Source organism: Oryctolagus cuniculus, chromosome 4, assembly GCF_964237555.1.
Source record: "Oryctolagus cuniculus chromosome 4, mOryCun1.1, whole genome shotgun sequence".
In the NCBI taxonomy this organism is placed as follows: Eukaryota; Metazoa; Chordata; class Mammalia; order Lagomorpha; family Leporidae; genus Oryctolagus; species Oryctolagus cuniculus.
Genome location: NC_091435.1, coordinates 173,221,189 through 173,247,164, shown reverse-complemented (window position 1 = coordinate 173,247,164; position 25,976 = coordinate 173,221,189). Strand labels below are relative to the sequence as shown.

Sequence of the window (25,976 nt, the reverse complement as noted above, 5' to 3'; positions counted from 1 at the left end):
GAGTCCTATAATATGTGGTTCCTGAGGCTGGCTGCTTTCACTAGCACGTTTCCAAGATTCATCGGTGTTGTAGCATTGCTCTGTACTTCATGCTGTTTTATTGCTAAGTAATATGCTATTATATAGATATGAATATATCACATTCTGTGTATTCATCAGTTGATGGACATTTGAGTTGTTTCCAGTTTTTGGCTATTATGAGTAATGCTTTTATAAACGTGTATTAATCAGTTTTCTGTTGATATAACAGAATGCCAGAGTCTGTGTAATGTATAAGGAGAAAAAGTTTATTTAGCTCACAGTTTGGGAGGTTCCAAGCAATGGCACTGACTGCTCAGTGAGGCCCTCCTTGGTTGCATCCTATGGAGATGATATCATGGTGGTAGCATGTGCAAGAGAAGAGATCACATGGTGAGCCAAGCAGTGGGGAAGGGTCAAGCTTGTTCTTTTACAAATCCTCTTGTGGAACTGATCCAGGATCTCCTGCGAACTACGTTAATTCATTCTGAGATCAGTGCCCCCAGTGCCACACTTCTGGAAGGCTTCACTACCTGCTAACATTGCTGCACTGGAGACCAAACCTTCAACACATGAACCATTGGGAGACACACTTACACTATGTTCAAACCACAGCCACATTCATATCTACGTTTTGGTGTGCACTAATGTTTTCACTTTCTCAGCTAGATACCCTAGCAGTGGAATTGCCAGATCCTGTGGGAATGCTGTGTTTGCTCTTTGGAGAAACTGCCCGGCTGTTTACCACAGCAGCTGCACCACTTAAATCCCACCAGCATTGTGTGACAGTTTCTTGCCATCCTCACTAACACTTGGTACTGACTCTCCTACGTGTAGTGCCTTCTTAAAGGTGGTAGTGTTGTGGCAGAAGTTTAAAAACTGGTGGGGCCATGGTTGTGGCATAGCAGGTTAAGCTTTAACCTGCAGTGCCTACATCCCATATGGGCACCGATTTGAAACCTGGGTGTTCCACTTCCAATCTATCTCCCTGCTATTGGCCTGGGAAAGCAAGGAAGAAGGCCCGAGTACTTGCACCCCTGCACCCACATTGGAGACCTGGAAGAAGCTCCTGGCTCCTGGCTTCAGCCCTATCTAACCCCAGGCAGTTGTGACCATTTGAAGAGTGAGCCAGCAGATGAAAGGTCTCTGTCTCTCTGCCTCTCTGTCTCTCCCTCTCTCCCTCTCTCCCTCCCTCTGTATAACTGACTTTCAAATAAATAAATCTTTAAACAAACAAAAAAACCCTGGATTTCTAAAAGAGAAGCCCTGAATTGCACTGTTTGTTAATTGTGATGGTGTGAATACTCACACAGTGATCAACTTCATGCTGCCACCATGACCTCACTAAACCTGGAGTGGGGAAGAGATGTAGAGCAGTGCTCTATTGTATGTATTTTCACCATACAGATACATCTAAGATAGATGTGAAGAAAGACATATCACAGGTAATAGCAAAGTATTGTAAAATAGTTCTGAGCGATGGTTTTTTTTTTTAATAAACTGTATTTATTTTAAGTTTAATGAACTTGCTTGCAACAGTTTTAGACAACCTTGTGAACAGGCTCCAGCAAACATCAACCTAATAATTTAAGTCTGTGCCATTGGTCATTTTGCTCTCCTTAGACAATCCCACCCTGAAAGTCCTCCAGAAGAAATATTTCCAGACAGGACTCTCATTTTTTTTTCTGAATTCTGTAATGAAGAGCTATTCCATCTCTCCATGTATTCATTTAATTATTTGTAATATGGATTCCTGGATGTTTATTTTATTCTGTGGGATAAAATCCAGAGTTATCTTTATTGTTTCACTGCTCACATTGTTCCACATTTAGATATGAGGCATTGCCTCAGATTGACCCCTCTATCCTTTTGACAAGCCTCCATCTTTTTGGGGGCACTTCTTTCGTTCATGTAATACAGAATGCCCCAGTCTCACCTAGAGTGCTCCCTGGCTAATTTCTGGAATCAACCACTTCTAAAAGGGTTCCTGGTTCCTGCTGGTAGAGAATGGTGTAGGAAACAGAATCTGTTACTAACTGTGTCGTAACTAACTTGAGCACCACTGTTTCTGGGACTTCTCAGTAGATGGAGCTAGGATACACAAATCTGTACTAATGCATGATACCCATATCTGCATCACTGTATTTGTCTGCATCTTTTATATTAAAAATCATGAGTTTGTACTGATACCTCTCATGTCAGTCCAACACTGTGATCATTAGCCTTTTCAAAATTGTAACACCTATCATCTACACTATATTTCAGATTGGCAAACCCATACACCTGTGAGAAACACACGTACTGAGTAGATTTATGTTCATTTGAGGTTAATTTATGCTTAGTACTTTTGATTTTCAGCCTTAGAACATTAGTCAAAATGTTATCATCTTTTTACTCACCCCTTTTACTAGGGTTATGTTAGCCATTTGGAGGATACTTTGGCTCTTTTTTGGGGGGGAGTTTAATTTTTAATTAATTTACTTGAGAGAGAGAGAGTGAGTGAGCTCCCCTTCACTTGTTCAGTCCCCAAATCTCTAGTGTTCACAGTCACTGGAGCTGGGCCATGCTGAATCCAGAAGCAGGGAACTCAATCTGAGTCAACCATGTGTAGGTGATAGGGATCCAAATACTTGGACATTACCTGCTGCCTCCCAAGATGCACAGTAGCAGGGACCTGGAATTGGGAGTGGGGCCATGGCTTGAAGCCAGGCATCCAGTATGGGATGTGGGCATCCCAGTGGCATCCCAGCCATTGAACAAAATGCCTGCCCTCACTCAGTTTTCTTCCCCCACGTTTGGATCCTTGATCCACTGGAGTTAATGTAAGGATTCAGGATTTTTTTTAAGGTTTATTTATTTATTTGAGAGGCAGAGTTACAGACAGAGAGGGAGAGATAGAGAAGTCTTCCATCTGCTGGTTCACTTCTCAAATGGCCACAAAGGCTGGAGCTGGGCCAGTCTGAAGCCAGGAGCTTCTTCCTGGTCTCCCACATGGGTGCAGGGGCCCAAGGACTTGGACCATCTTCTACTGCTTTCTCAGGCCATAGTAGAGAGCTGGATCAGAAGAGGAGCAACCCGGATACGAACTGGCACCCACTTGGGATGCTGGCTCTGCAGGCGGAGGCGTAACCAACTGTTGCCACAAGACCAGCCCCGGATTCAGTTTTGTCTTTGTTCCAAATGGCTACCTATTTGCCCCAACTCTGTGTAAAAGTCTGTTTTAACATCTGTGGTTTGAGATGACACTCATTCTGGACACTGCATTGTATTCTTTTTTTTTTTTTTTGACAGGCAGAGTGGACAGTGAGAGAGAGCGAGACAGAGAGAAAGGTCTTCCTTTGCTGTTGGTTCACCCTCCAATGGCCGCCGTGGCCGGCGCACTGCAACCGCCACGCTGCGGCTGGCGCACTGCGCTGATCCGAAGGCAGGAGCCAGGTGCTTCTCCTGGTCTCCCGTGGGGTGCAGGGCCCAAGCACTTGGGCCATCCTCCACTGCACTCCCGGGCCACAGCAGAGAGCTGGCCTGGAAGAGGGGCAACCGGGACAGAATCTGGCGTCCCGACCGGGATTAGAACCCGGTGTGCCAGCGCCGCAGGCAGAGGTTTAGCCTAGTGAGCCACGGAGCCAGCCTGCATTGTATTTTACTCATCTTTTTGTCTATTCATGTGTTGTAGGCTTCTTGGAATCGTATTCTTAAGTGTTGAAAATTAACTGAAATGTGATCCCTGTTGAACATGTGAGTGGGAATGGGAGAGGGAAGAGATGTATAATTTGGGACATGCTCAGGCTGACTTGCCCCAAGTGGTGGAGTTGGAAGCATACCAGGGGATTCCAATTCAATCCCATTGAGGTGGCATGTACCAATGCCATCTCACTGTTCTAGGTGATCAATTTCAGTTCACAGTTGGTCATGGTGGAGGGACTGGGAGTCAAAGGGAGCACATAGACAAGTCTAGTACCTGCTAACGCTAACCGATGGAGTAAATAAAGGGGAGAGTGATCCAGCATGGGAGGTGGGATACTCAGCAGACTCATAGAATGGCGGATGTCCTAAATAGCACTCTGGCCTCAGAATCAGCCCTAAAGGCATTCGGAGCTGGCTGAAAAGCTCATGAGAGTATTTCAGGCATGGAAAGCCAAGACACTCTGGCAAAAGATCTCTGCGAGTGAGATCCCAGTGGAAAGAACGGGTCTTCAAAGAGGGAGGTACCTTTCTCTGAAGGGAGGAGAGAACCTCCACTTTGACTATGACCTTGTCTAAACAAGATAAGAGTCGGAGAACTCAGAGGGCTTCCATAGCCTTGGAAACTCAAGACTGGAGCATAGGGAGATTACTGATGCCATAGACAGGAGTGTCAATTGGTAAAGTCAACAACAGGAGTCACTGTGCACTTACTCCTCATGTAGGATCTCTATCCTTAATGTGCTGTACATTGAGATTTAATGCTATAACGAGTACTCAAACAATATATTTCACTTTGTGTTTCTATGGGGGTGCAAACTGTTGAAATCCTTACTTAATGCATACTAAACTGATCCTCTGTAAAAAAAAAAAAAAAAAGAAATTATCAATTCCCAACTTGACTCTCACTGGGATTAAACATGACAATAGGTCTGCTCTGATTTCATCATCATTTAAAAAAAATCATCTATTATTTTTCACTTTATGTTTCTGTGTGGGAGCAAACTGTTGAAATCCATACTTAATGTATACTAAGCTGATCTTCTGTATATTAAGATAATCGAAAATGAATGTTGATGTGAATGGAAGGGGAGAGGGAGTGGGAAAGGGGAGGGTTGTGGGTGGGAAGGACGGTATGGGGGGGAAGCCATTGTAATCCATAAGTCGTACTTTGGAAAGTTATATTCATTAAATAAAAGTTTTAAAAAAAAAGTAGTTTAAAAATTTAAGGTGTAATTAGTATCCACAGGGATGACTAAAAAAAAAAAAAAGGCAGATAATACTGATTGTTGGCAAGGATGTGAAAAAACCTTACTTTTATACGTTGCTGGTGGGTAAGAGAAATGGTCCATTTGTTTTGAAAAACATTCTGGCAGTTTCTCTGAAACTTAAACAGTTATTGCTAGACACAGAAATGCTGCACCCAAGTGTATATCTCAAACTATACACATGCCAAAACAAAAATCTGAGATTATTCATAGCAGCATTATTCTTTTTTTTTTTTTCGAAATAAGATTCAATCTCCATATTGGTTATCAGTCAGCATTATTCTTAATAGCCAAAAAGTGAAAACACCTGAAACTCCATCAAATGATGAATGAAAAACAAAGGGCAGTGTAATCCATGCAGTGGAATATTACTCAGCCGTATAAAGGAAGGGATATTGATACATTTTATATTATGATGAACCTTGCAAATATACTAAGTGAGTGAAGTCAGGCACAAAAGGTTACATGTTTTAAGTTGCCATTTATCTAAGATGTCCAGAATGTAGAAATACCTAGAGACAGAAAGGGTTGCCAGTGTGGGGGAGGAGGGTCATAGAGATTAATTGCTAATGAGTATGATGTTTCTTTTGGGAATGAAGAAAATGTTGTAGAATCAGATAGCAGTGATGGTTGTACAGCTTCATAAATAGACTAAAACTCATTGAATTACATACTTTAAAATGATGAATTTTATGGTGTATGACTAGTGTATCTTAATTTTAACAAGTTTAAGGGGGAAAATTAAAAGTTCATGCTCTTCATGAACACTTCAAATACTTCAGAAGGGTATGGAATATAAAGTAAATCCCAGGGCCGACGCCATGGTGCAGTAGGTTAATCCTCTGCCTGCATTGCTGGCATCCCATAGGGGTGCCGGTTTGAGTCCCGGCTGCTCCTCTTCCCATGCAGCTCTCTGCTGTGGCCTAGGAAAGCAGTAGAAGATGGCCCAAGTCCTTGGGCCCCTGCACTTGTGTAGGAGACCTGGCGGGAGCTCGTGGCTTCTGGCTTCAGATTGGCCCAGCTCCGGCCATTATGGCCATTTGGGGAGTGAACCAGAGGATGGAAGACTTTTCTCTCTGGCTCTCCCTCTCACTGTCTGTAACTCTACCTGTCAAATAAATAAATAAAATCATTTAAAAAAAAAGTAAATCCCATTTTACGAATCAATGACCAAAACATTTTTGTGAATCTTGCCAGAATGTGTTATATAAAGCCAATTTTTCCCTTTTAAATATAAATGTGGGCACATTCTATAAACATTCTATTCAGCAAGTTGTTTTTTCCTCAGAGTACTGTATCTTGGCTATCTTTACCTAATAGTACCTGCATAGATATTAGTTTTTTTATTTAAAGATTTTGGACGGGTGTCAAGATTTTACTTTTTGAGCCATTAATATTGCATCTCAGGTCTGAAGTAGCTGGAAGCTGGAGTCAGGAGCCGGAGATGGGTATTAAACCCATGCACTTCATTGTGAGTCATTGGCCTTTCGACTGCAAGGTCTGATGCCCACCCCAAACTTAAATTTTAATTCTGTAGTCCAGTGACTCAGGTGGAGATGCCCCCATCCCACAACAGAGAAAGAACCTGGGTTCCACTCCCAGCTCCAACTCTTTACTCACGCTTCCTGCTAATGCAGACCCTGGGAAGCAGTGGTGATGGCTCAAGTTATTGGGTTCCTCTTACCTGTGAGAGACCTGGATTGAGTTCTTGTTTCCCAGGTTCAGCCTGGCCCAGCCCTGGTCATTGTGGGTATTTGAGGACTAATCCAGAAGTTGGAATTTCTCAGTTTGTCTGTTTGCCTCTTAAAAAACTAAGTGTTTGGTTTTTTTTTTAGGGTACAGAATAGTTTGAAATTATATGCATAAGGAGTCTCCATAAAGTTCATGGAAAGTGCAAATTATTGGCGTTGGCTTTGTGGTGCAGCTAGTTAAGCTGCTGTCTATAGCGCTGACATTCCGTAGCTGAGCGCTGGTTCCAGTTCTAGCTACTTCTCTGCCGATTCAGCTTCCTGCTCATAGACCTGGAAAGGCAGTGGGTGATGGCTCAAGTACTTGGGCTCCTGCACTCATGCTAGAGAACAGGATGGAGTTCCTGTCTCCTGTCTTCAGCCTGGCACAGCCCTGGCTGTTGCAGCCATTTGGGAAATGGAACAGTGGATGATCTCTCTGCTTTCTTTGTCTCTCCCTATCTATAGCTCTGCCTTGCAAATAAATAAATACTTCTTTCATTAAAAAAGAAAAGTATAAATTATTCAAAGAACCATAAACAGATTTCAGAATTATTTGCACCAAAATAAACTTTTAAAATTCCATACTTCCATAAACTTTCTGAAATACCTTTGCATTCCTATAATACTACTTTAAAGCATTTCTATAGTTCTAAGTCTCTAAGACATTGAATTTTTTTTTCTGGATTGAATAAGTTTATTATTAATACAGAGTTTATCAAAACCAATTAGTATAGTAAAAATATCTATAATTATTAAACATAAAATTAAAATTTGAAGGGAGAAGCAGATAGAAGTGGATTGTGGTTCCTCTTAGTTGTCCCTTACTTAGGTTGATCCTCTGGAGGCCAGGAGTGTTCACCTTTGGGCATTTTACCATACTGAGTGCATTCATTTTCTTTTTTAAGGTTTATCTATTTATTTGAAGCAGAGTTACAGAGAGAGAGAGAGAGAGAGAGAGAGAGATTGATTTCCATCTGCTGGTTCACACTCCAAGTGGCTGCAATGGCCAGGGCTGGGCCAGGCCGAAGCCAGGAGCCAGGAGCTTCTTCCTGGTCTCCCATGTGGGTGCAGGGATCTAAGTGCTTGGGCCATCTTCTGCTGCTTTCCCGGGTGCGTTAACAGAGAGCTGGAATCAGAAGTGGAACAGCCAGGACTCAAACTGGCGCTCTCATGGGATGCCATCACCCGAGGTTGGTGGCTTTACTTGTTGCACAGCACTGCCCCAGTGGCACTCATTTTCTATGCTAGGCAACAGATCACCACACAGTGGCTTAAAACTCCAGGAATGACCAGGTCAGTACTCCTGTGCTCAATACTGAGGTAACTGAGTTTTCTTTTTGGTGTCCGCAAGGCTAAAATCAAGGCGTTGGTTTCACTTGTGTTCCTACCTGAAGTTCTAAGCTTCCTTTCAAGCTCACATGGAAGTGGCAGAATCAAGTTGTTTGTGATCACTGGATGCACTTGGGGCTGCTGTCAGTGTCTACAGGTCGCATAGATTCCCTGTCCTGTGTCTCCTGTATCTTCAAAATTAGCAAGGGAGAATTGATTGTGCATTAAATCCTTCTCATCCTTTGAATCTTTGACCACTTCCGTCTCTGATCTCATGACCCCTAGGACTTGTGTGAATAGGTCAGGCCACCTGCATAATCTCCTTGTCTTAAGGACAACTGATTTAAAAATCTTAATTACATTTGCAAAGTTTCATTGCAGCATCACCTAGATTAGTATTTGGTTGAATTTCTGTAAGAACGAAATACACCGCAGATCAGGAATCTTGGGGATTGTCTTAGAATTATACCCACCACAGTAAGATTCTCAAAGGGTAGAAAATACAGCTTTATTATTGTTTTTATTTTGGTCAAATGGGAAAAGGGTAGTTTTGACTGGGAAGGTAGGCAAGGGAACACCATGAACAGGGTGATGCCAGAATAAAAGTGCCGTGTGAATTTTAGGAAGGGTTACATATGGAAGATGGAGATCAGGCCTTAATTCGTTAAACTTCCCATGCTCACACAAGTCTTTGTGCACCCCCAGGGATATATCTATTCCATTCTGAAAACTGTTGTGTCTGGGACCACACAGACATGCTTGGCAAATAGGTACATCAGAGCAGCAATGGAACTGGCAGGCGGAGGGCTGGAAGGGTGGTAACAGTGACAACTCAGCCTCTGATGCCAATGCAATTGCCACTTTCTTCTCCTGTCTCCAGATAGGCTTTTTTTCTGAAAGAATATTCTGTTCCTCTCTAGAGAATGAAGAAATCTCAAGTCACGGCTTGCTGCTAGCCTTTTGGCTGTAACTGTTGCTTAGGAACCAGATTTCCCCTCTCCTTGCTTGTTGCCAAGGAGAGGGGAGAAAGGTAGAGAGGAGTGCACTTCTGAACCTCTTAAAAGCTATTGTCCTTCCCACTCCACACAGAACTCCTGACTTTGGGGAGTTGGGTGGACTACTCAAGGCTGGTAGTCCAGGTTCTGTAAACAGACAGACCCTGGTCTTCTTGCCCCAGGCTGCTTAGGCAGGAAACTGGGAGGGAGAGCACTCATGGGTACATCTCCTTGTGGAGGGAGCCATGACAAGCCCCCCTTCTTGTTTTGGCCTGCTCTAGGACAAACGGAAGATGTGCAGATGCTCCTGCACTTTGGTGCAGACCCCACTCTTCTGGATCAACAGTCTCGGTCTGCTGTGGATGTCCTGAAAAGGAGTAAGAACTTCAGAGCCATCGAGAAAATCAACAGTCATTTGAAAAAGCTGGCTACCCGTTCTGTGGACCTATCAGGTACAGCTTCCAGTGAGTTAAGTTTTTGGGGGCTAAAACTGGTTCTGTGATATTAGATACAAATAACTTTAACTCTTTTGATGTATAGTCAATAGAAGTGAGACACCCTCCTCCCCGCCCCTGAGACGGCTTTTGGAAAGCATATAAGGTGTTCTGGAAACTTCTCCAGGTCTACCTTTGGACGGTATGGGTGATTTTTTTGCTGTGCATGCACACAGCACACACATAAAATTCAGACAGAACATGAAGTGACAAAAAATCAAGCCTGTTACTCATAAATAATCACCATCAACAATTTAAAATATACTTAAATCTCTGTTTCTTCATGTATTGATTTGGAACGACATCCATTGACAGACTCTGCTACATAAGGTGAAGTGCTTGGCTGTGTCAGTCCTACTTGTTGGATTTTATATGGTAATGTTACTTGTATCATCCTCATTCTATTCCCTAAGATTTCCATGCTTCTGTAGATTAATTTTAAAAAATTGAAAACCAGTATAAAACATTTTCATGATGATATAATTATGTAAATTGTACTCTTCTACTACTGAGTAGCGTGACTGGACCATAGAAAAGAATCAAATGTTCTGAAAACTTTGCTCTTTAAATGTGTACTCCTTAAGCATTCCAGTTTAACAAAATATGTGTATATTTTTATGCTTCTTGCACTTATGCATGACTCCGTGGCTCACGTTATCCCCACAGATTTCTTTTTTGATTTGCTGGAATACCAGCTGAAGTCATGAGGACACATGAATAATGGACTTATGAAGTTTTGAATATGTTTTATTTTATTCTATATTGATTGATAATTTGATCTAGGCATCATACATTATTTATTTATTTTTTTGACAGGCAGAGTGGACAGTGAGAGAGAGAGACAGAAAGAAAGGTCTTCCTTTGCCGTTGGTTCACCCCCCAATGGCTGCTGCGGCCGGCGCACTGCGCTGATCCGAAGGCAGGAGCCAGGTGCTTCTCCTGGTCTCCCATGGGGTGCAGGGCCCAAGCACTTGGGCCATCCTCCACTGCCCTCCCGGGCCACAGCAGAGAGCTGGCCTGGAAGAGGGGCAACCGGGACAGAATCTGGTGCCCCTACCAGGACTAGAACCTGGTGTGCTGGTGCCGCTAGGCGGAGGATTAGCCTATTGAGCCACGGCGCCGGCTTGGCATCATACATTATTAATAGTAAATTGCACTCCCATTACCCCATTTTATATCTTTGAAATTGAAATGTGTTTTATTATCAGTGATGTGTCATAGTCTGATGGCAGGCTTCTCAGGTGTGTTCAGTACTCCATTGTATCATAAATTTATGAAATATACTATAAAACTTTCTTCCTCACAGCTTTGAAGAAATTGCTTCATTCTCTTCTAGCCCCCATTGCTACTGATTAGAAGTGTGACGTCAGTTTCATTTTGTTTTTTCTTTTTGTTGGATTCTCCCTATTCTTGGGGTTCTGAAATTTTCCTGGGGCTTATGTAGATGTGGGTCCTTATTCATTTTTCTTGCTTGGCATCTGTTAACTCCTTTCAATCGGTCTTTCTTGGCTCAAGGAAATTATTTTCTGTTATTTAGTTCCCCTTCAGTGTGTCTTTTCTTGCTACTGTGTTAAATGGATGAGCTTCTAGAACTTATGTTATATCTTCTACTTTTCCTGTTGTTTTCTGTCTCCTTTTTTTCTTTCCATAACTTTAATGTGGTTGTCAGCTTTTCCTTTTATATTTGAGCTTTTCCATTGCTGCATTTTTAAATTTTGAAAACTATAGGTTTAATTTCTGAGAGCTTGTATCAAGTTTCTTATCTTTAGCAGCTTATCCTTGTTTTACATTTGCCATGTCTCTTGAATCACATTTAATAATATTAATGAGAATTTTAAAAAAGAATTTTCTCTTTTCTTCTCTGAATTACTTAAGTTGCTTTTGGGGTGCATTTATTTACTTTCTTGCTTCTCTTTTGTGCTGCTGATTTTCTCTATTTTTTAAAATTTACTTATTTATTTGAAAGGCAAAGCTACTGAAAGTGAAAAGAGAGATCTTCATCCACTGGTTCACTCCCCAAGGCTGTAATGGCCAGGGATGGGCCAGGCAGAAGCCAGAAACCAGAAGCTTCATCACGGTCTCCCATGTGAGTGCAGGGTCCCAAGCACTTGAACTGTCTTCTTCTGCTTTCCCAGACACATGAGCAGGGAGCTGGATTGGAAGTGAGGCAGCCAAGGACTTGAACTGACGCCTGTATAGGATGGTGGCATTACAGGCTGTGGCTTAACCTGCTGTGCCACAGCACCAGCCCCCTGGTTATCTTCTTATCTTCGCATGACTTGTATTTATGAATGAAGAACATCATCATTAAATCATAGTAGGTTAACGTGCATTTCCTGCAATTTAAAAGTGTGTTTCCCTAGAAACACTCCATCTCTTGAATGGTAGGTGGGAAGCAAGTTGCAGGGGCAGAGACAGTCTGATAGGCTGGGGGTTATGGCAGTTGTCAGAGTAAGAAAAGGTTTTTTTTTTTTTTGACAGGCAGAGTGGACAGTGAGAGAGAGAGACAGAGAGAAAGGTCTTCCTCTTCTGTTGGTTCACCCCACAGTGGCCACTGCGGCGGGCATGCTGTGGCCGGCACACCGTGCTGATCTGAAGCTAGGAGCCAGGTGCTTCTCTGGTCTCCTATGCGGGTGCAGGGCCCAAAGACTTGGGCCATCCTCCACTGCCTTCCTGGGCCACAGCAGAGAGCTGGCCTGGAAGAGGAGCAACCGGGACAGAATCTGGCGCCCTGAGCAGGACTAGAACCCGGTGTGCTGGCACCGCAGGCGGAGGATTACCCCATTGAGCTAACTGGGTGAGGAAGAGGATGACAGAGCTTGGGAAGGGTTAACAAATTGGAGGCTTCCTAACTTGGAACTCTTGTGGAAGTCAGTGTTTGATTAGATCTCTGTACATAATGCTCTCTGAGTGGAGTTATATACTTAATATCACTGTTCTTTTGAATGTCCATTTGGTGGTATGGCATTATTCACATACATTTTGACTCTAGCATTTGGTTGGTTGAACAAACTTTAAAACCTGAGATAGTGCTGGTAGATGTTTCTTGACCAACTGTATGCAGTATATTTTTCTGAGATGTTGGAAATGTTTTATTCCTGCTCTGTCTGATGATAGCCACTAGTCACATGTGGCTAGTGAGCTTTTGAATGTGCGTGGCTTGTGCATCTGTAGAATAGAAATTTTAATTTTACTTAGTTAACTTTAATTTTACGTAAGTAAATTAGAGGCCACTGTATTGGACAGTGTAGTTTTAGATTTTAATATTAAAAAGACCTTTCCATCCAGCTAAGACAGTGGGAGAGCCAAAGGACAGGAGCCCAGCCATGGGAATGAAAGTAGGTCTTCCTTGTTTTTGGGTACCCGAATCCCTCCCCACCCTCACCCATCAATAGGGCAGATAGAAGCATTGTGTTTGGGAAGAGCTGCTGCTAGGGGGTTTGTACTCTTGTTCCTGACCAAAGAGTCCTATCCATTTTACTCATAATGGTTGTGCTGATCTCTTTGGATAGGGCTGCTTCTGGCATGCAGGTAAGAAATAAAGCATGAAAAATAAAAAGTCATGGCCAGCGCCGTGGCTCACTAGGCTAATCCTCCGCCTTGCGGCGCTGGCACACCGGGTTCTAGTCCCGGTTGGGGCGCCGGATTCTGTCCCGGTTGCCCCTCTTCCAGGCCAGCTCTCTGCTATGGCCAGGGAGTGCAGTGGAGGATGGCCCAAGTGCTTGGGCCCTGCACCCCATGGGAGACCAGGAAAAAGCACCTGGCTCCTGGCTTTGGATCAGCGTGGTGCGCTGGCCACAGCGCGCCGGCCACGGTGGCCATTGGAGGGTGAACCAATGGCAAAGGAAGACCTTTCTCTCTGTCTTTCTCTCTCTCTCACTGTCCACTCTGCCTGTAAAAAAAAAAAAAAAAAAAAAAAAAAAAAGTCGCACTAGGGATTTCTGGTGTTCTATCAGTCAGTGGTGTTTCAACATTGATATATGTACAAAATGGAGTGGGTATTTGGTGCAGTGACTGAGTTGCCACCTGGGATACCTGCATCTCACATCGGAGTACCTGGTCAAGGCCTGGCTACTCAATTTTCGGTTCATCTTCCTGATAATGCACTCCTTGGAAAGAAGCAGATGATAGCACAAATATTTTGGCCTCTGCCAGCCGTGTGGGAGACCCAGATTGAGTTCCTGGTTCCTGGCTTTGGCTAGCCCAATGATGGCTTTTATGGGCGTTTAGGGAGTAAACCAGCAGAAGGAAGAGCTGTCTTCAGTTGTCTTTCTGCCTTTCAGATAAAATGAAAATAAATAATAAAAATTTTAAAACTACATACACAAATCACGTGACAGCCTGTGCAGATTTTGCTTCAGCAGGCCCAAGGTGGACCCCAGGATCTACATTTTTTTTTTTTTTTTTTACCATGCAATGCCAGGGAGCACTTTGACATAGAATTTAATCCTGAATAGTCAAGACGATAGAGCTGTCATTATCTGTCTTTCATGATCACCACCAGATGGCAACATGTCCACTCTCTTTAGCTGTTGCTGCTTAGCTCTTTCCTGTGGGCAGGGAACAGCAAGAGTGAGGCCTGCTTTCCTCACAGGTGTTTCTGGTGGGCTCTCTGATTGGCTAGTGCATGACCTTTTTGAAGGCGCTCAGTCCAGGCCTTTGAAGCCTCTTCTCTCTGGTGCTGCAGTGGGGAGCCAGCTCTCTGCTCTGTGCTCAGTACCAGGATGATGCACATTTTCAATTAATGCAGACACGGGATATTGACTTTATGGATTTCCATCATGCTTTTCCTCTTTCAGAAAGCTAATGTTTTTATATTTTTAGAAAGTTTATGAAATGTAAGGAAAACATTCTGTATAAGTCTACCTGTCAGAAAAAGGTGACTGGTCATTTAGTCTTATTCCATGCATTTATAGTGATACATTTTTATTGTCTTTTATATAAACATATGGGTAAATAAACTTGAATTGATCAAATTGTATACAGGAAAACTGGCTTGAAAGATTTCAGACCAAAAAAACTTCTCTTTTTGAAAGATTTATTTCTATTTTTAGTACTTCTGAGCATTGTGACAACTTCAGACATTTTCTTTAATTTATAATTTCAAATTACTTATATACATTTACTAAATATTGTCATTGTAGAGAAATTGTGAACATATGGTTTTGTGTAAAACCAAAAATTTGTAGTAATTACACTTTGGCATATGTTATTGTCTTTTTTGTTTGGTACTTACATAGTCATATTTTTGAAAAAAATCTGATTATAATGTCTAAGCAACTTTGTATCTTATGTTCCTTTTGATCAAGCATATAGGAGATTTAGGGGAAAAACACAGAAAAGTTGATGTAATTAAGATACCATTCGTCATATTTAGCAACTTCTGTTCTGTGCGATTGTATTTTATTGGTCTCATTCTCTGACTTCTTCCCTGATGTCTGGAGCTTTCTCTGATCTGTTATTGTCTTCTTAACTGCTCTGAACCATGTAATCGTGTATTTATAGTACAGCTGTATCTAATTGTATTGGTAAGTTTGGTACATTTCTGTTAGTTTTTATGTGACTTTCATACTAAATTTTCCTGGGGGGAGAATAATGCTCCCAAAAGGCTTTTAGTGGCATGGTGCAGACAGCCAGGCAGTGTCTCCCTCAGCTTGGTAGTGAGGGAAGTTCCTCTTTTACCAAGGGTCCTGTTTTTATATGGTGAGTTTTTACTAATCTGTGTGTTTTCACAAGTATTTTAGGATGAAGGTGGAAGAGCAGAGCCCAGAGATGGGAGCAGATATTGTTACACCACACATATTTCTGTCTCAAAATCAGCTTTCAGCTAAAGTGATGTGGGTCTTCCTTTGGCAAGTGGTTGCCTTTTCTGTTTTCTGGAGGATGGTACAACAGTGGATTTTGCTTCTGTCTGGTACTTGGAGCTCTCTTGATTAGAGGACACTGCATGTTTGTTCAGAAGTTGGTGTATGTGTGTTTCTGTGGTTCTGACTTGATTAATTGAAATGTGATCCAAATGTGTAACTGAAGGTGTGGCGGATAATGTTGGAGCTCTCTCTGGACCCCCTGGGGTCCCCTTGTGTGCTTGAAACCTCATTTAGCTTGTTTCCCTGCCCTATCCTAGTTCCTGTCCCTCTTACTAGTTTTTCTCCATAATAAACTTCTTGCACACAAATCATTCTTGACTCAGGTTCTGCTGCTGGGAAGCCTGATTGAAGATAGGATCTTCTTCTTCTTTTTTTCTTTTTTTTTTTGACAAGCAAAGTGGACAGTGAGAGAGAGAGAGACAGAGAGAAAGGTCTTCCTTTTCCGTTGGTTCACCCTCCAATGGCCGCCCCGGCTGGTGCATGGTGCTGATCCAAAGCCAGGAGCCAGGTGCTTCCTCCTGGTCTCCCATGCGGGTGCAGGGCCCAAGGACTTGGGCCATCCTCCACTGGCTTCTTGGGCCACAGCAGAGAACTGGACTGGAAGAGGAGCAACCGGGAGAGAATCTGGCGCCCTGACTGGGACTAGAACCCGGGATGCCAGTGCCACAGGCAGAGGATTAGCCTAGTGAGCTGCGGTGCCAGTCTGAAGATAGGATCTTTTAAAAATCTTTTTCCCATTTCCAAATGGCCCAGCTTGTTTGAAGTGTTCCCACTCTGATACAACAGGACATTGAACAACATGACATTCATCTCTTAGCAACTACAGTAGCACTTCTACTGTGGACCAGACCCTTTTTATTTGGTGTAAAAATAAATGTCCAGTTTTCTTTCCCATCTGTTTGGTAAGATTCCATTTAAGAAGAATACTTTTTAAGTGTATAATCTAATACCAAGTGAATGTGTCTTTTTTTTAATACATCATTAGTGGGTGTTTCCTAATCATGATGACTTTCTCAAATAAATTGATCCAAGGGGATATTGTCTTCCCCTCCTTGTACAGGAAGGTGGCTCCTTACTTGGCTTTGTCCACATGTCAAAAAGACAAGTTTGGGTGACTGGCATATAGTTGGGTGTTAGTGTCACTCTAAGCTTTCTGCTATCACTTACCTGAATTGTTATATCAGTTGTCTATTTCTGCATAGCAAACTAACCCCAAATTTATTGGCTTAAAATCATAAGAATTTATTTAGCTCATAATCCCTGCAGTCTGCTTACAGTATCAACTGATGTCTTTTAAACATCTGGGCTGGTGCCGCAGCTCACTAGGCTAATCCTCCGCCTGCGGCACCGGCACACCGGGTTCTAGTCCCGGTCGGGGCACCGGATTCTGTCCCGGTTGCCCCTCTTCCAGGCCAGCTCTCTGCTGTGGCCCGGGAGTGCAGTGGAGGACTTGGGCCCTGCACCCCATGGGAGACCAGGAGAAGCACCTGGCTCCTGCCGTCGGATCAGCGTGGTGCGCCGGCCGCAGCATGCCAGCCGGGGCGGCCATTGGAGGGTGAACCAGTGGCAAAGGAAGACCTTTCTCTCTGTCTCTCTCTCTCTCTCTCACTGTCCACTCTGCCTGTCCAAAAAAAAAAAAAAAAAAAAAAAAAATCTGTAGTCTTTGCTGGTCTCGGCTGTGCTCCTATGGGGCCTCAGTTTAGACAGTTGGGCTGATTCTTTTTGATTCTGTATTGAATTTTTTTCTTTTTTTAAAATAAATATTTAGTTATTTATTTATTTGAAAGAGTTACACAGAGAGAGAAGGAGGGGATGAGAGAGAGAGAACGAGAGAGAGAGGTCTTCCATCCGCTGGTTCATTCTCCTGTTGGCCGAATCGGCCAGAGCTGCACCTATTCAAAGCCAGGAGCTTCTTCCAGATCTTCCACATGAGTACAGCGGCCCAAGGACTTGGGCCATCTTCTATTGCTTTCCCAGACCATAGCAGAGAATTGGATTGGAAGTAGAGCAGCGGGGATTTCAACTGATGCCTGTATGGGATACCGGCACTGCAGGTGGCGTCTTTACCTGCTGTGCCACAGCGCCGGCCTCCTGTATTGACTTTTTTTTTTTTTTTTTTTTTTTTTTTTTTGACAGGCAGAGTGGACAGTGAGAGAGAGAGACAGAGAGAAAGGTCTTCCTTTGCCGTTGGTTTACCTTCCAATGGCCACCAGGGCCAGTGCGCTGCGACCGGTGCATCACATTGATCAGGAGCCAGGTGCTTCTCCTGGTCTCCCATGCGGGTGCAGGGCCCAAGTACTTGGGCCATCCTCCACTGCACTCCCTGGCCATAGCAGAGAGCTGGCCTGGAAGAGGGGCAACCGGGACAGAATCCGGCGCCCTGACTGGGACTAGAACCCGGTGTGCTGGCGCCGCTAGGTGGAGGATTAGCCTAGTGAGCCGCGGCGCCGGCCCTGTATTGACTTTTATCTCTCAGCAGACTGGCTTAGACTTGTTCTTGGGCCAGGATCCCACGAGAGCCACCAGAAGTGTATAAACTTCATAACTGGTACAAGAAGTAGATGCACTCCATTCTGCTTGGTCATGACAAGTTAGGAAGGCAGGCGGAGAAATGGACCCTACTTCCTGATGGGATGAGTTTCAGAGTTACATTACAAAGCATATGGATACACAGATGGGCAACGCCTTGTGGTTATTCTTGCAGTCTAGCGCAGCTGTAATCTCTGTATTCAGAAGTATCACTTGGTGGTGTTTTGCAGGATTTAGCAATGCTCATGGTCTCACTAGTGACAGTGACATTTTCCAGAAGACCTCCGAGCAGCTGGTGAAGTACATGAACTCAGAATGGTTATTGCATAAAAACATTCTGAAGCAAGAAATAGTTCAGAGGCCAGTGCTGTGGCTCACTTGGCTAATTCTCCGCCTGCGGTGCCGGCACCCCGGGATCTAGTCCCAGTTGGGGCGCCAGTTCTGTCTCGGTTGCCCCTCTTCCAGTCCAGCTCTCTGCTGTGGCCCGGGGAAGGCAGTGGAGGATGGCCCAAATGCTTGGGTCCTGCACCCGCATGGGAGACCAGGAGGAAGCACCTGGCTCCTGGCTTTGGATTAGCGCAGTGTGCCAGCTGTGGCGGCCATTTGGGGAGTGAACCAACGGAAGGAAGACTTCTCTCTCTGTCTCTCTCTCTCACTGTCTGACTCTGCCTGTCAAAAAAAAAAAAAAAAAAAGTTCAGAGATTCTTATGCCTACTTTCTTCTCTGCAAAGTAATTTCCCCCCCACAAAATTCATTTGTATTGAAGATGATTTATGTTCATTAATACCATTTTCTTTTTGGGGGGGGGTTCACCCCCCAAATGGCCGCTGTGGCCAGCGTGCTGCGCCGATCCGAAGCCAGGAGCCAGGCGCTTCCTCCTGGTCCCCCATGTGGGTGCAGGGCTCAAGCACCTGGGCCATCCTCCACTGCCTTCCCGGGCCACAGCAGAGAACTGGACTGGAAGAGGAGCAACCGGGAGAGAATCTGGCGCCCTGAGTGGGACTAGAACCCAGGATGCCAGTGCCACAGGCAGAGGATTAGCCTAGTGAGCTGTGGCGCTGGCCCATTAATGCTATTTTCTTATATCTTTAAAAATAATTTTTAAAATAATATAAAACATATACATGTAAAACATTTAAGATAGTGCAGAACGTTTTCATGTACCCTTGAACTCAATCCCTGAATCCCATCCCCAAAGGCAAGCTGTGTTACTTACTGGTTTTTAATGTATAACCTTAAATAGTCAACTACTTTTTAAATACTGCAGCACCTTTTCTCTTCTGTAGTTATTGGCTAATGTGGGAGTGTAAAATTATTGTAGAATTCAATATTTGTATTTATAATAAAAAATTTCTAGAAAAGAAATTTAGATGGCAAGCTTTAGATAATTAGGGAAGAAGCCAGAAATCCTAAGTGGATGAAATTTAGCATTTTTAAAATGGACATTTTGTAAGGTTGGGATGTCTCAGTTTTATATAGAATGCAGGAATGGATGGCCAGAGGAGCCAAAAATGCTGTCTAGTTTATGCAGCAGAACATAGTGCTTTAAGGTGTGCAGTCTTAGCTCTGCTATTTACCAGATCTGTGACTTCGGCCAGTTACTTAACCTCTTTAAATTTCACTTTCTTCATTCCTGCCTTCTGTTGAGCTAACCTATTGATGTGGTAGATTTTGGGCACTTAGTCCAGTACCCTGTGCATAGTAGTATCTGTTAGCTACTAGGGTGGGTTGAGATGCAGTGGGGCTGTCAGAATGGTCTGGGGGCCGGCATTTGGGGATTAAGACACTGCTTAGTACACTTGGCTCTCACATCAAGATGCCTGGAATTGAATCCTGTCTGCTTCCAATTTAAGCTTCCTGCTGATGCACACCCTGGGAAGCAGCAGGTGATAGTTCAAGTACTTGGGCTCCTGCTACCTATATAGGAGACCTAAATTTAGTTCTAGGTTCTTGGCTTTGCTTGGGTGCAGGCAGTTGGGGAGTGAAATGTTAGATGGGAGTTTTCTGTCTCTCTGTCTTTCAAATAAATAAAGTAAATTAGTTTTTTTAAAAAAGGATCAATCAGTCTTTTTGGGTATGAGTGTGTCAAAGAAAGAGACACACCTAAAACTCTATGATAGTGCCGCCTTGGGTGGGATCTGTTAGATGTAGTTATTCTGTACAAATGGCATTTAATTTTTGGGCTTTATGACATGTGACCCACAATGTGCAAATGCTATTCTCATTTATCCTTAGGGTTGTGAGAATAAAGCCTGACTTACTGTTGTTTGGTGACCATCTGATAAAAGATCCCAAAGTGAGAATGGTCTGTTTTATCTCACTTTCTCTGTGGGAAACTGTGTGTGTTGGTGTGGAGCCCTTTTCTCTTCCTTTGGCTAGTTACTTTCCCTTTTCTTCCTTATTCTTACTGATTGCTGTCTTTCCAGAAGATCTTCCCCCAGCTTTTTTCCAAAGTTGGGTGGGTCTCTAGTTCATCCAACTCTCTTGACTTTTCTCTTTTCCTCTATCTTTCCTCTTCGTGTCTTTAATTTGACATAGCATAGAATATTTAAAACTCTGTGTATTGGAAGACAGACTCAAATTGTATTATTTGCCCCCAAAAAGTGAATTTTTTGATTTTCATACTGGAAATGCCAGACTGAGGGCTGGTGGTGTGGCATAGTGGAGTAAGCCTGGGACACCCACATCCTATATGAGTGCCAGCCACACTGCTTTTAATCCAGCTTCTTGCTAATGTGCCTGGGAAAGCAGTGGAAGCTGGCTTTCGTTCTTGGGCCCTTGACATCCATGTGGGAGACCCAGTTGTAATTCTAGGCTACTGGCTTTAACCTGGCCAGCTCAGGCTTTTGTAGCCTTTTGGGGAGTAAACCAGAAGATAGAAAATCTCTGTCTTTCCTTCTCACTATGTAACTCTGCCTTTCAAATAAATAAATACAAATTTAAAAAACAAAAAACTTTAACCCATTGAGCTACAGTGCCAGCCCCCTCTTTGCTTTCTTACTAGTAGTTGCCAAACAATATGGAATGTGTAGTTGAGTTTGAATTTCAAACAAATAATGAATATTTTAGTATAAGTATGTCCCAAATGTTGTATGAGATACACTAGCAATTTATTTGTTATTCATTTGAAATTCAAATTTTAACTGGCATACTATATTTTTATTTGATAAATCTGGCAGCATACTTACTGAGGATCTCCTTTTCTGGAGGAATCCCAAGCACGTGGGCAAACTTCTGCTGCATTCCCAGGTGTATTAGCAGGAACCTAGACTGGAAGTGGGACTCAAGCAGACACCCATGTGGGATGCCGGTGTAACAGGCTGTGGCTTAATCCACTGAGCTACAATGCCAGCCCCTGCTTTGAATTCTTTTACCTTTAAGATTCGCCAGCAGTTTGAAATGGGATAATCAATATGCTGTCTGCAGACATCAAGATCAGATGAAAACACTTTTGTGTGCATATCATAACACACAGTTAAGAAGTAAGAAATATGGGGCCAGCGCTGTGGTGTAGCAGGTAAAGCAGCTGCCTGCAGTACCAGCATCCCATATGGGCACCGATTCGAGACCCAGCTGCTTCACTTCTGATCCAGCTCTCTGATGTGGCCTGGGAAAGCAGTGGAAAATGGCCCAAGTCCTTGGGCCCCTGTACCCGCATGGCAAGACCATAGGAGGCTCCTGGCTCTTGGCTTCGGATGGGTGCAGCTCCGGCCATTGCGGCCAATTGGGGAGTGAACCAGCATATGGAAGACCTCTCCCTCTCTCCCTCTCTCCCTCTCTCCCTCTCTCCCTCTCTCCTCACTCTCTGTGTAACTCTGACTTTCAAATAAATAAATCTTAAAAAAAAAAATTGGCATATGATTGCTGCATGCACTTAAAAAAAAAAAAAGTAGGAAATACACCATTGGGTCAGTGCCCTGGCTCACTTGGTTAATCCTCCTCCTGCGGTGCTGGCATCTCATATGGGTGCTGGATTCTGTCCCGGTTGCCCCTCTTCCAGTCCAGCTCTCTGCTGTGGCCCGGGAGGGCAGTGGAGGATGGCCCAAGTGCTTGGGCCCTGCACCTGCATGGGAGTCCAGGAGGAAGCACCTGGCTCCTGGCTTCGGATCGGCACAGTGCGCTGGCCGTAACAGCCATTTAGGGGGTGAACCAACGGAAAAGGAAGACCTATCTCTCTGTCTCTCTTTCTTGCTGTCTAACTCTGCCTGTCAAAAAAATAAATAAATAAACCATCAAATTACTATTACCTCACAACTCTTAGCTTTGTAATTGTTCCATAGTTTCTTCTATATTATAGTGTTTCTTCTTATTTTTAAAGATTTATTTTGAAAGTCAGAGTTACAGAGAAAGGGAAAGAGAGAGGGAGAGAGGGGGAGAGAGAGAGAGAGAGAGAGAGAGAGATATCTTCCATCTGCTGGTTCACTCCCCAGGTGGCCATAGCCAACTCTGGGCCAGACTGAAGTCAGGAGGCACGAACTTCATCTGGGTCTCCCATGTGGGTAGCAAGAGCCCAAACACTCAGGCCTTCCTCTGCTGCCCTTCCCAGGCCATTAGCAGGGAGCTGGATCAGAAGTGGAGCAGCTGGAACATGAACTGGCACCCATATGGGATGCCACAACTACAGCCCCTACAGAATTTAAGTCAAACTTTTGCCCTTGAGTATTCTGCCCTAAGAGACAGTCATCATTGTGCTGTCTCCTGGACCAGACACTGAACTCCCCGTAGGAAGCCCACACTGTCGGTACTTACACTGATGTTCACCAGCAGTTAAAGTAATGGGCTCAAAGTAATTATCTCTGCAGTAGGCCTAAAAATACTGCTGAGTAATGCAGCAGTATATACATGTTGAGTTGTAGTTGGGGAAAGAGGAAAAATCACACGGATCTCTTTGGGCTTATGGTTTATTCTTCTGTTTTGAAAGAAATCCCTCCTGACCTGGTCTGTGACATCAATCAAGACTGTGCCAACAGCTTCATCAAATTCTTGCTGGAAAAACAGAAGTGGCCTGAAGTGCTTCGGTTGCTGACCCGCCAAGTCACTGGGGAGCTGCCTCTTGGAGATTGCTTCATCAAAGACTACAACTTCTCAGACCTCGACATCTGTACCATCATCCCCCACCTCAGCGCCTGGGACCAGCGGAAGACACAGCTCCTGGGCTGCCTGATAGACAACGGAGGTGAGACTGCTGGACTCAAGCAGTGGAGAGTCATCCAAGTTTTCAGATGGCGGGGACAGACTCTTCTCCTTGCTTTAGGAAACATCATAAAATTCTGCCTCATTCTTACTCCTCATTCTCTCATTCCTGTTTGAAGCGGTGATAGATGTCACACCCTGGGACTCAGTAATCCTATAGGAGCTGTACAGTTTTGTGAATTAGAGGTTCCACTGTTCTCTTTCTCTTTTGTGAACAACATCAGCTATGAGGAAGGTCGTTGGGTTGGGTTTAGTGCAAAGCAGTCACTTCCTCCCGACGTTTAGCCAGACTTCTCCCTGCAACAGATACTCTATGTGGATCCTTGTCAACTCTTGTGACATTCTTTTAGAATCATTTGGTTGGGATTTGAGATGCTTGTTTTTAAAGAAACAGCAAAGTAATTGGTGGGTGGAAACATCTGCTGCTTTAATCAGAATAATCACACATGCCTGGGTGTGTGTCTAGAGTGTGCAGACAATTGCTGGATTGAGTTTTATTTTAAAACTAAGTTAAGCTGGCGCCGCGGCTCACTAGGCTAATCCTCCACCTTGCGGCGCCGGCACACCGGGTTCTAGTCCCGGTCGGGGCGCCGGATTCTGTCCCGGTTGCCCCTCTTCCAGGCCAGCTCTCTGCTGTGGCCAGGGAGTGCAGTGGAGGATGGCCCAGGTGCTTGGGCCCTGCACCCCATGGGAGACCAGGAGAAGCACCTGGCTCCTGCCATTGGATCAGCGTGGTGCGCCGGCTGCAGCGTGCCAGCCACGGCGGCCATTGGAGGGTGAACCAACGGCAAAAGGAAGACCTTTCTCTCTGTCTCTCTCTTTCACTGTCCACTCTGCCTGTCAAAAAATAAAAACAAAAACAAAACTAAGTTAGACATGCTAACTTTCTCCCACCTCCATCCCTCAACACCCCTACTAATGCACTACTGACCAAGTGGCCTTTAGCATGCTATTTGTACTTCATCTCCTCATTTTAAAATGGGAGTGGTAGCCGGCGCCGTGGCTCACTAGTCTAATCCTCTGCCTGCGGCGCCAAAACCCCGCATTCTAGTCCCGGTCGGAGCACCGGGTTCTAGCCCCGGTTGCTCCTCTTCCAGGCCAGCTCTCTGCTGTGGCCCGGGAGTGCAGTGGAGGATGGCCCAGGTGCTTGGGCCCTGCACCCCATGGGAGACCAGGAAAAAGCACCTGGCTCCTGCCATCGATCAGTGCGGTGCGCCGGCCGCAGCGCACCAGCCACCGTGGCCATTGGAGGGTGAACCAACGGCAAAAGGAAGACCTTTCTCTCTCTCTCTCTCACTGTCCACTCTGCCTGTCCAAAAAAAAAAAAAAAAAAAAAGGGAGTGGTAACAGTCCCTCTTTCTTAGAACTGTTTTGAATAGTAAATGAGTTAATGCATGCAGAGTCCCTTGGCTATGTTGTTTTCTGCTTTCTTTGCCATGTAAGGGGAAATGCCCCATACACGGAGCAGTGATGCAGTCCCGTGCCATCAAAGTGCCATCTGCAGTGCAAAGCCGTGAGACATTGGCTCCACCCGCAGCTTTCAGGAGGTAGCTGGAGTGTCTGCTACACTTTATATCTTTAAACCTCTTCCTTGCATGGAGAGTTATTCATTTACTTATTTATTGCCTGGAAAATGTGGTTGCAAGTATTTTTTATTCCTTGATTCAGCAAGTACTGAGAGAGCACTTCTCAGGATTAAGTGCTGAACCAAGTTCATGGAGGCAAGGGCACAGCTGTTGGAGGAAAGGTCAGGAGGCTATAGATCTGCAGGGAGTGATCTGCCTTCTGGAGGAAGTCAGGGAGCCTGCAGTGCAGAGGGGGGTGAGGATTGTGCTAAAAGGAAGGTGGCAAAGTGACAATACAACTGAGGGTAGAAGTTTAGAAGAAGCAAAGGATTCAGGAAATCTGCTCATGTCCTTATGTCAGTTATGGTGTTAGGCGAGCTTTGGGATTTCCATTGTCTTCCTGCCTCGTCCTCACTCCAAGACAGTGCTAATGATGAGAACAGTGGTCCTGTGGTGGGACAAGAGGAGCTGGAGAGGTCAGATGGGGAGGGCCCATGGACAGAAGTGCACTCAAAGGAGCATTCACCATGAGGGTGCTTTGCTTCCCAGAGAGTGGTAATAGGAGGATCCTGGAAGTCAGGTCAGCATCACCTGTTCAGTCCCACCCTTGTCAGGTGAATTGGGAGCTGCCTCTTGCAGGATGTAGCACACAGGTTGTAACATTTCTCTCCTTTTCTCTCCCAGCCTTGCCTGAGGGTCTCCAGGAGGGCCAGGAGAGGCCACTCCCCATGTGCCTGAAGTGCGAGGACTTCGAGTTGGCTTTTCTTCTCCTGAGCAAGGGTGCAGACCCCCGTGGAATTTCTCTCCTGGAAGGTGACACTCCTTTGCATGCAGCGTTCCACATCTTTCTAGAAATCAAAGGTAAGTCCTTAGTTTTTAAGCAGTCTTTTCCTTGAGGAGGAGGTTAGATATAAGAACTGATGATTGATGCCGTGGTTTTTGATCTTTCCTTTGGGGAAAACCAGTGGTTCAGGAAAGACCCATTTCTTGGCTAGGCCTACCCATCTCTCCTGGCCCCTCATGCATAGCCTGATGCAAAGAAGTGGCCATTGTAGTGAATGATCAAGGTGGATTGACTGATGATTCTTCAGTTCCATGGTTGACTGTTGGTAGCCAAAAATACTTTCCATTTAGTTAGACATTTTCTAGGGTCTTTGAGTAAGGATCATGCTAAAATATTGTAAGATTATTTCTGGAGCTGCTGTTGACATTCAGGCTGATAATTCTTGGTTGTCAGGCACTCTTCTGAGTATAGTAGGATATTTAGCAATGTTCCTGGCCTTTATCTGGCAAACAAACCACACTGG

At 44.4% G+C, this 25,976-nt stretch overlaps 1 protein-coding gene across 2 annotated transcripts in view; it reads left to right on the top strand.

Moving 5' to 3' along the window:
• TRANK1 (tetratricopeptide repeat and ankyrin repeat containing 1) overlaps window positions 1–25,976 on the top strand; it is a 164,754-nt gene that overhangs the window by 76,865 nt on the left and 61,913 nt on the right. For both annotated transcript variants that reach the window (XM_008266129.4, XM_070072953.1), the window contains 3 exons: window positions 9,303–9,473; window positions 22,833–23,087; window positions 25,354–25,530. In XM_008266129.4, the coding sequence (XP_008264351.1) occupies window positions 9,303–9,473; window positions 22,833–23,087; window positions 25,354–25,530 (603 nt within the window). The remainder of the gene's footprint in view (window positions 1–9,302; window positions 9,474–22,832; window positions 23,088–25,353; window positions 25,531–25,976) is intronic.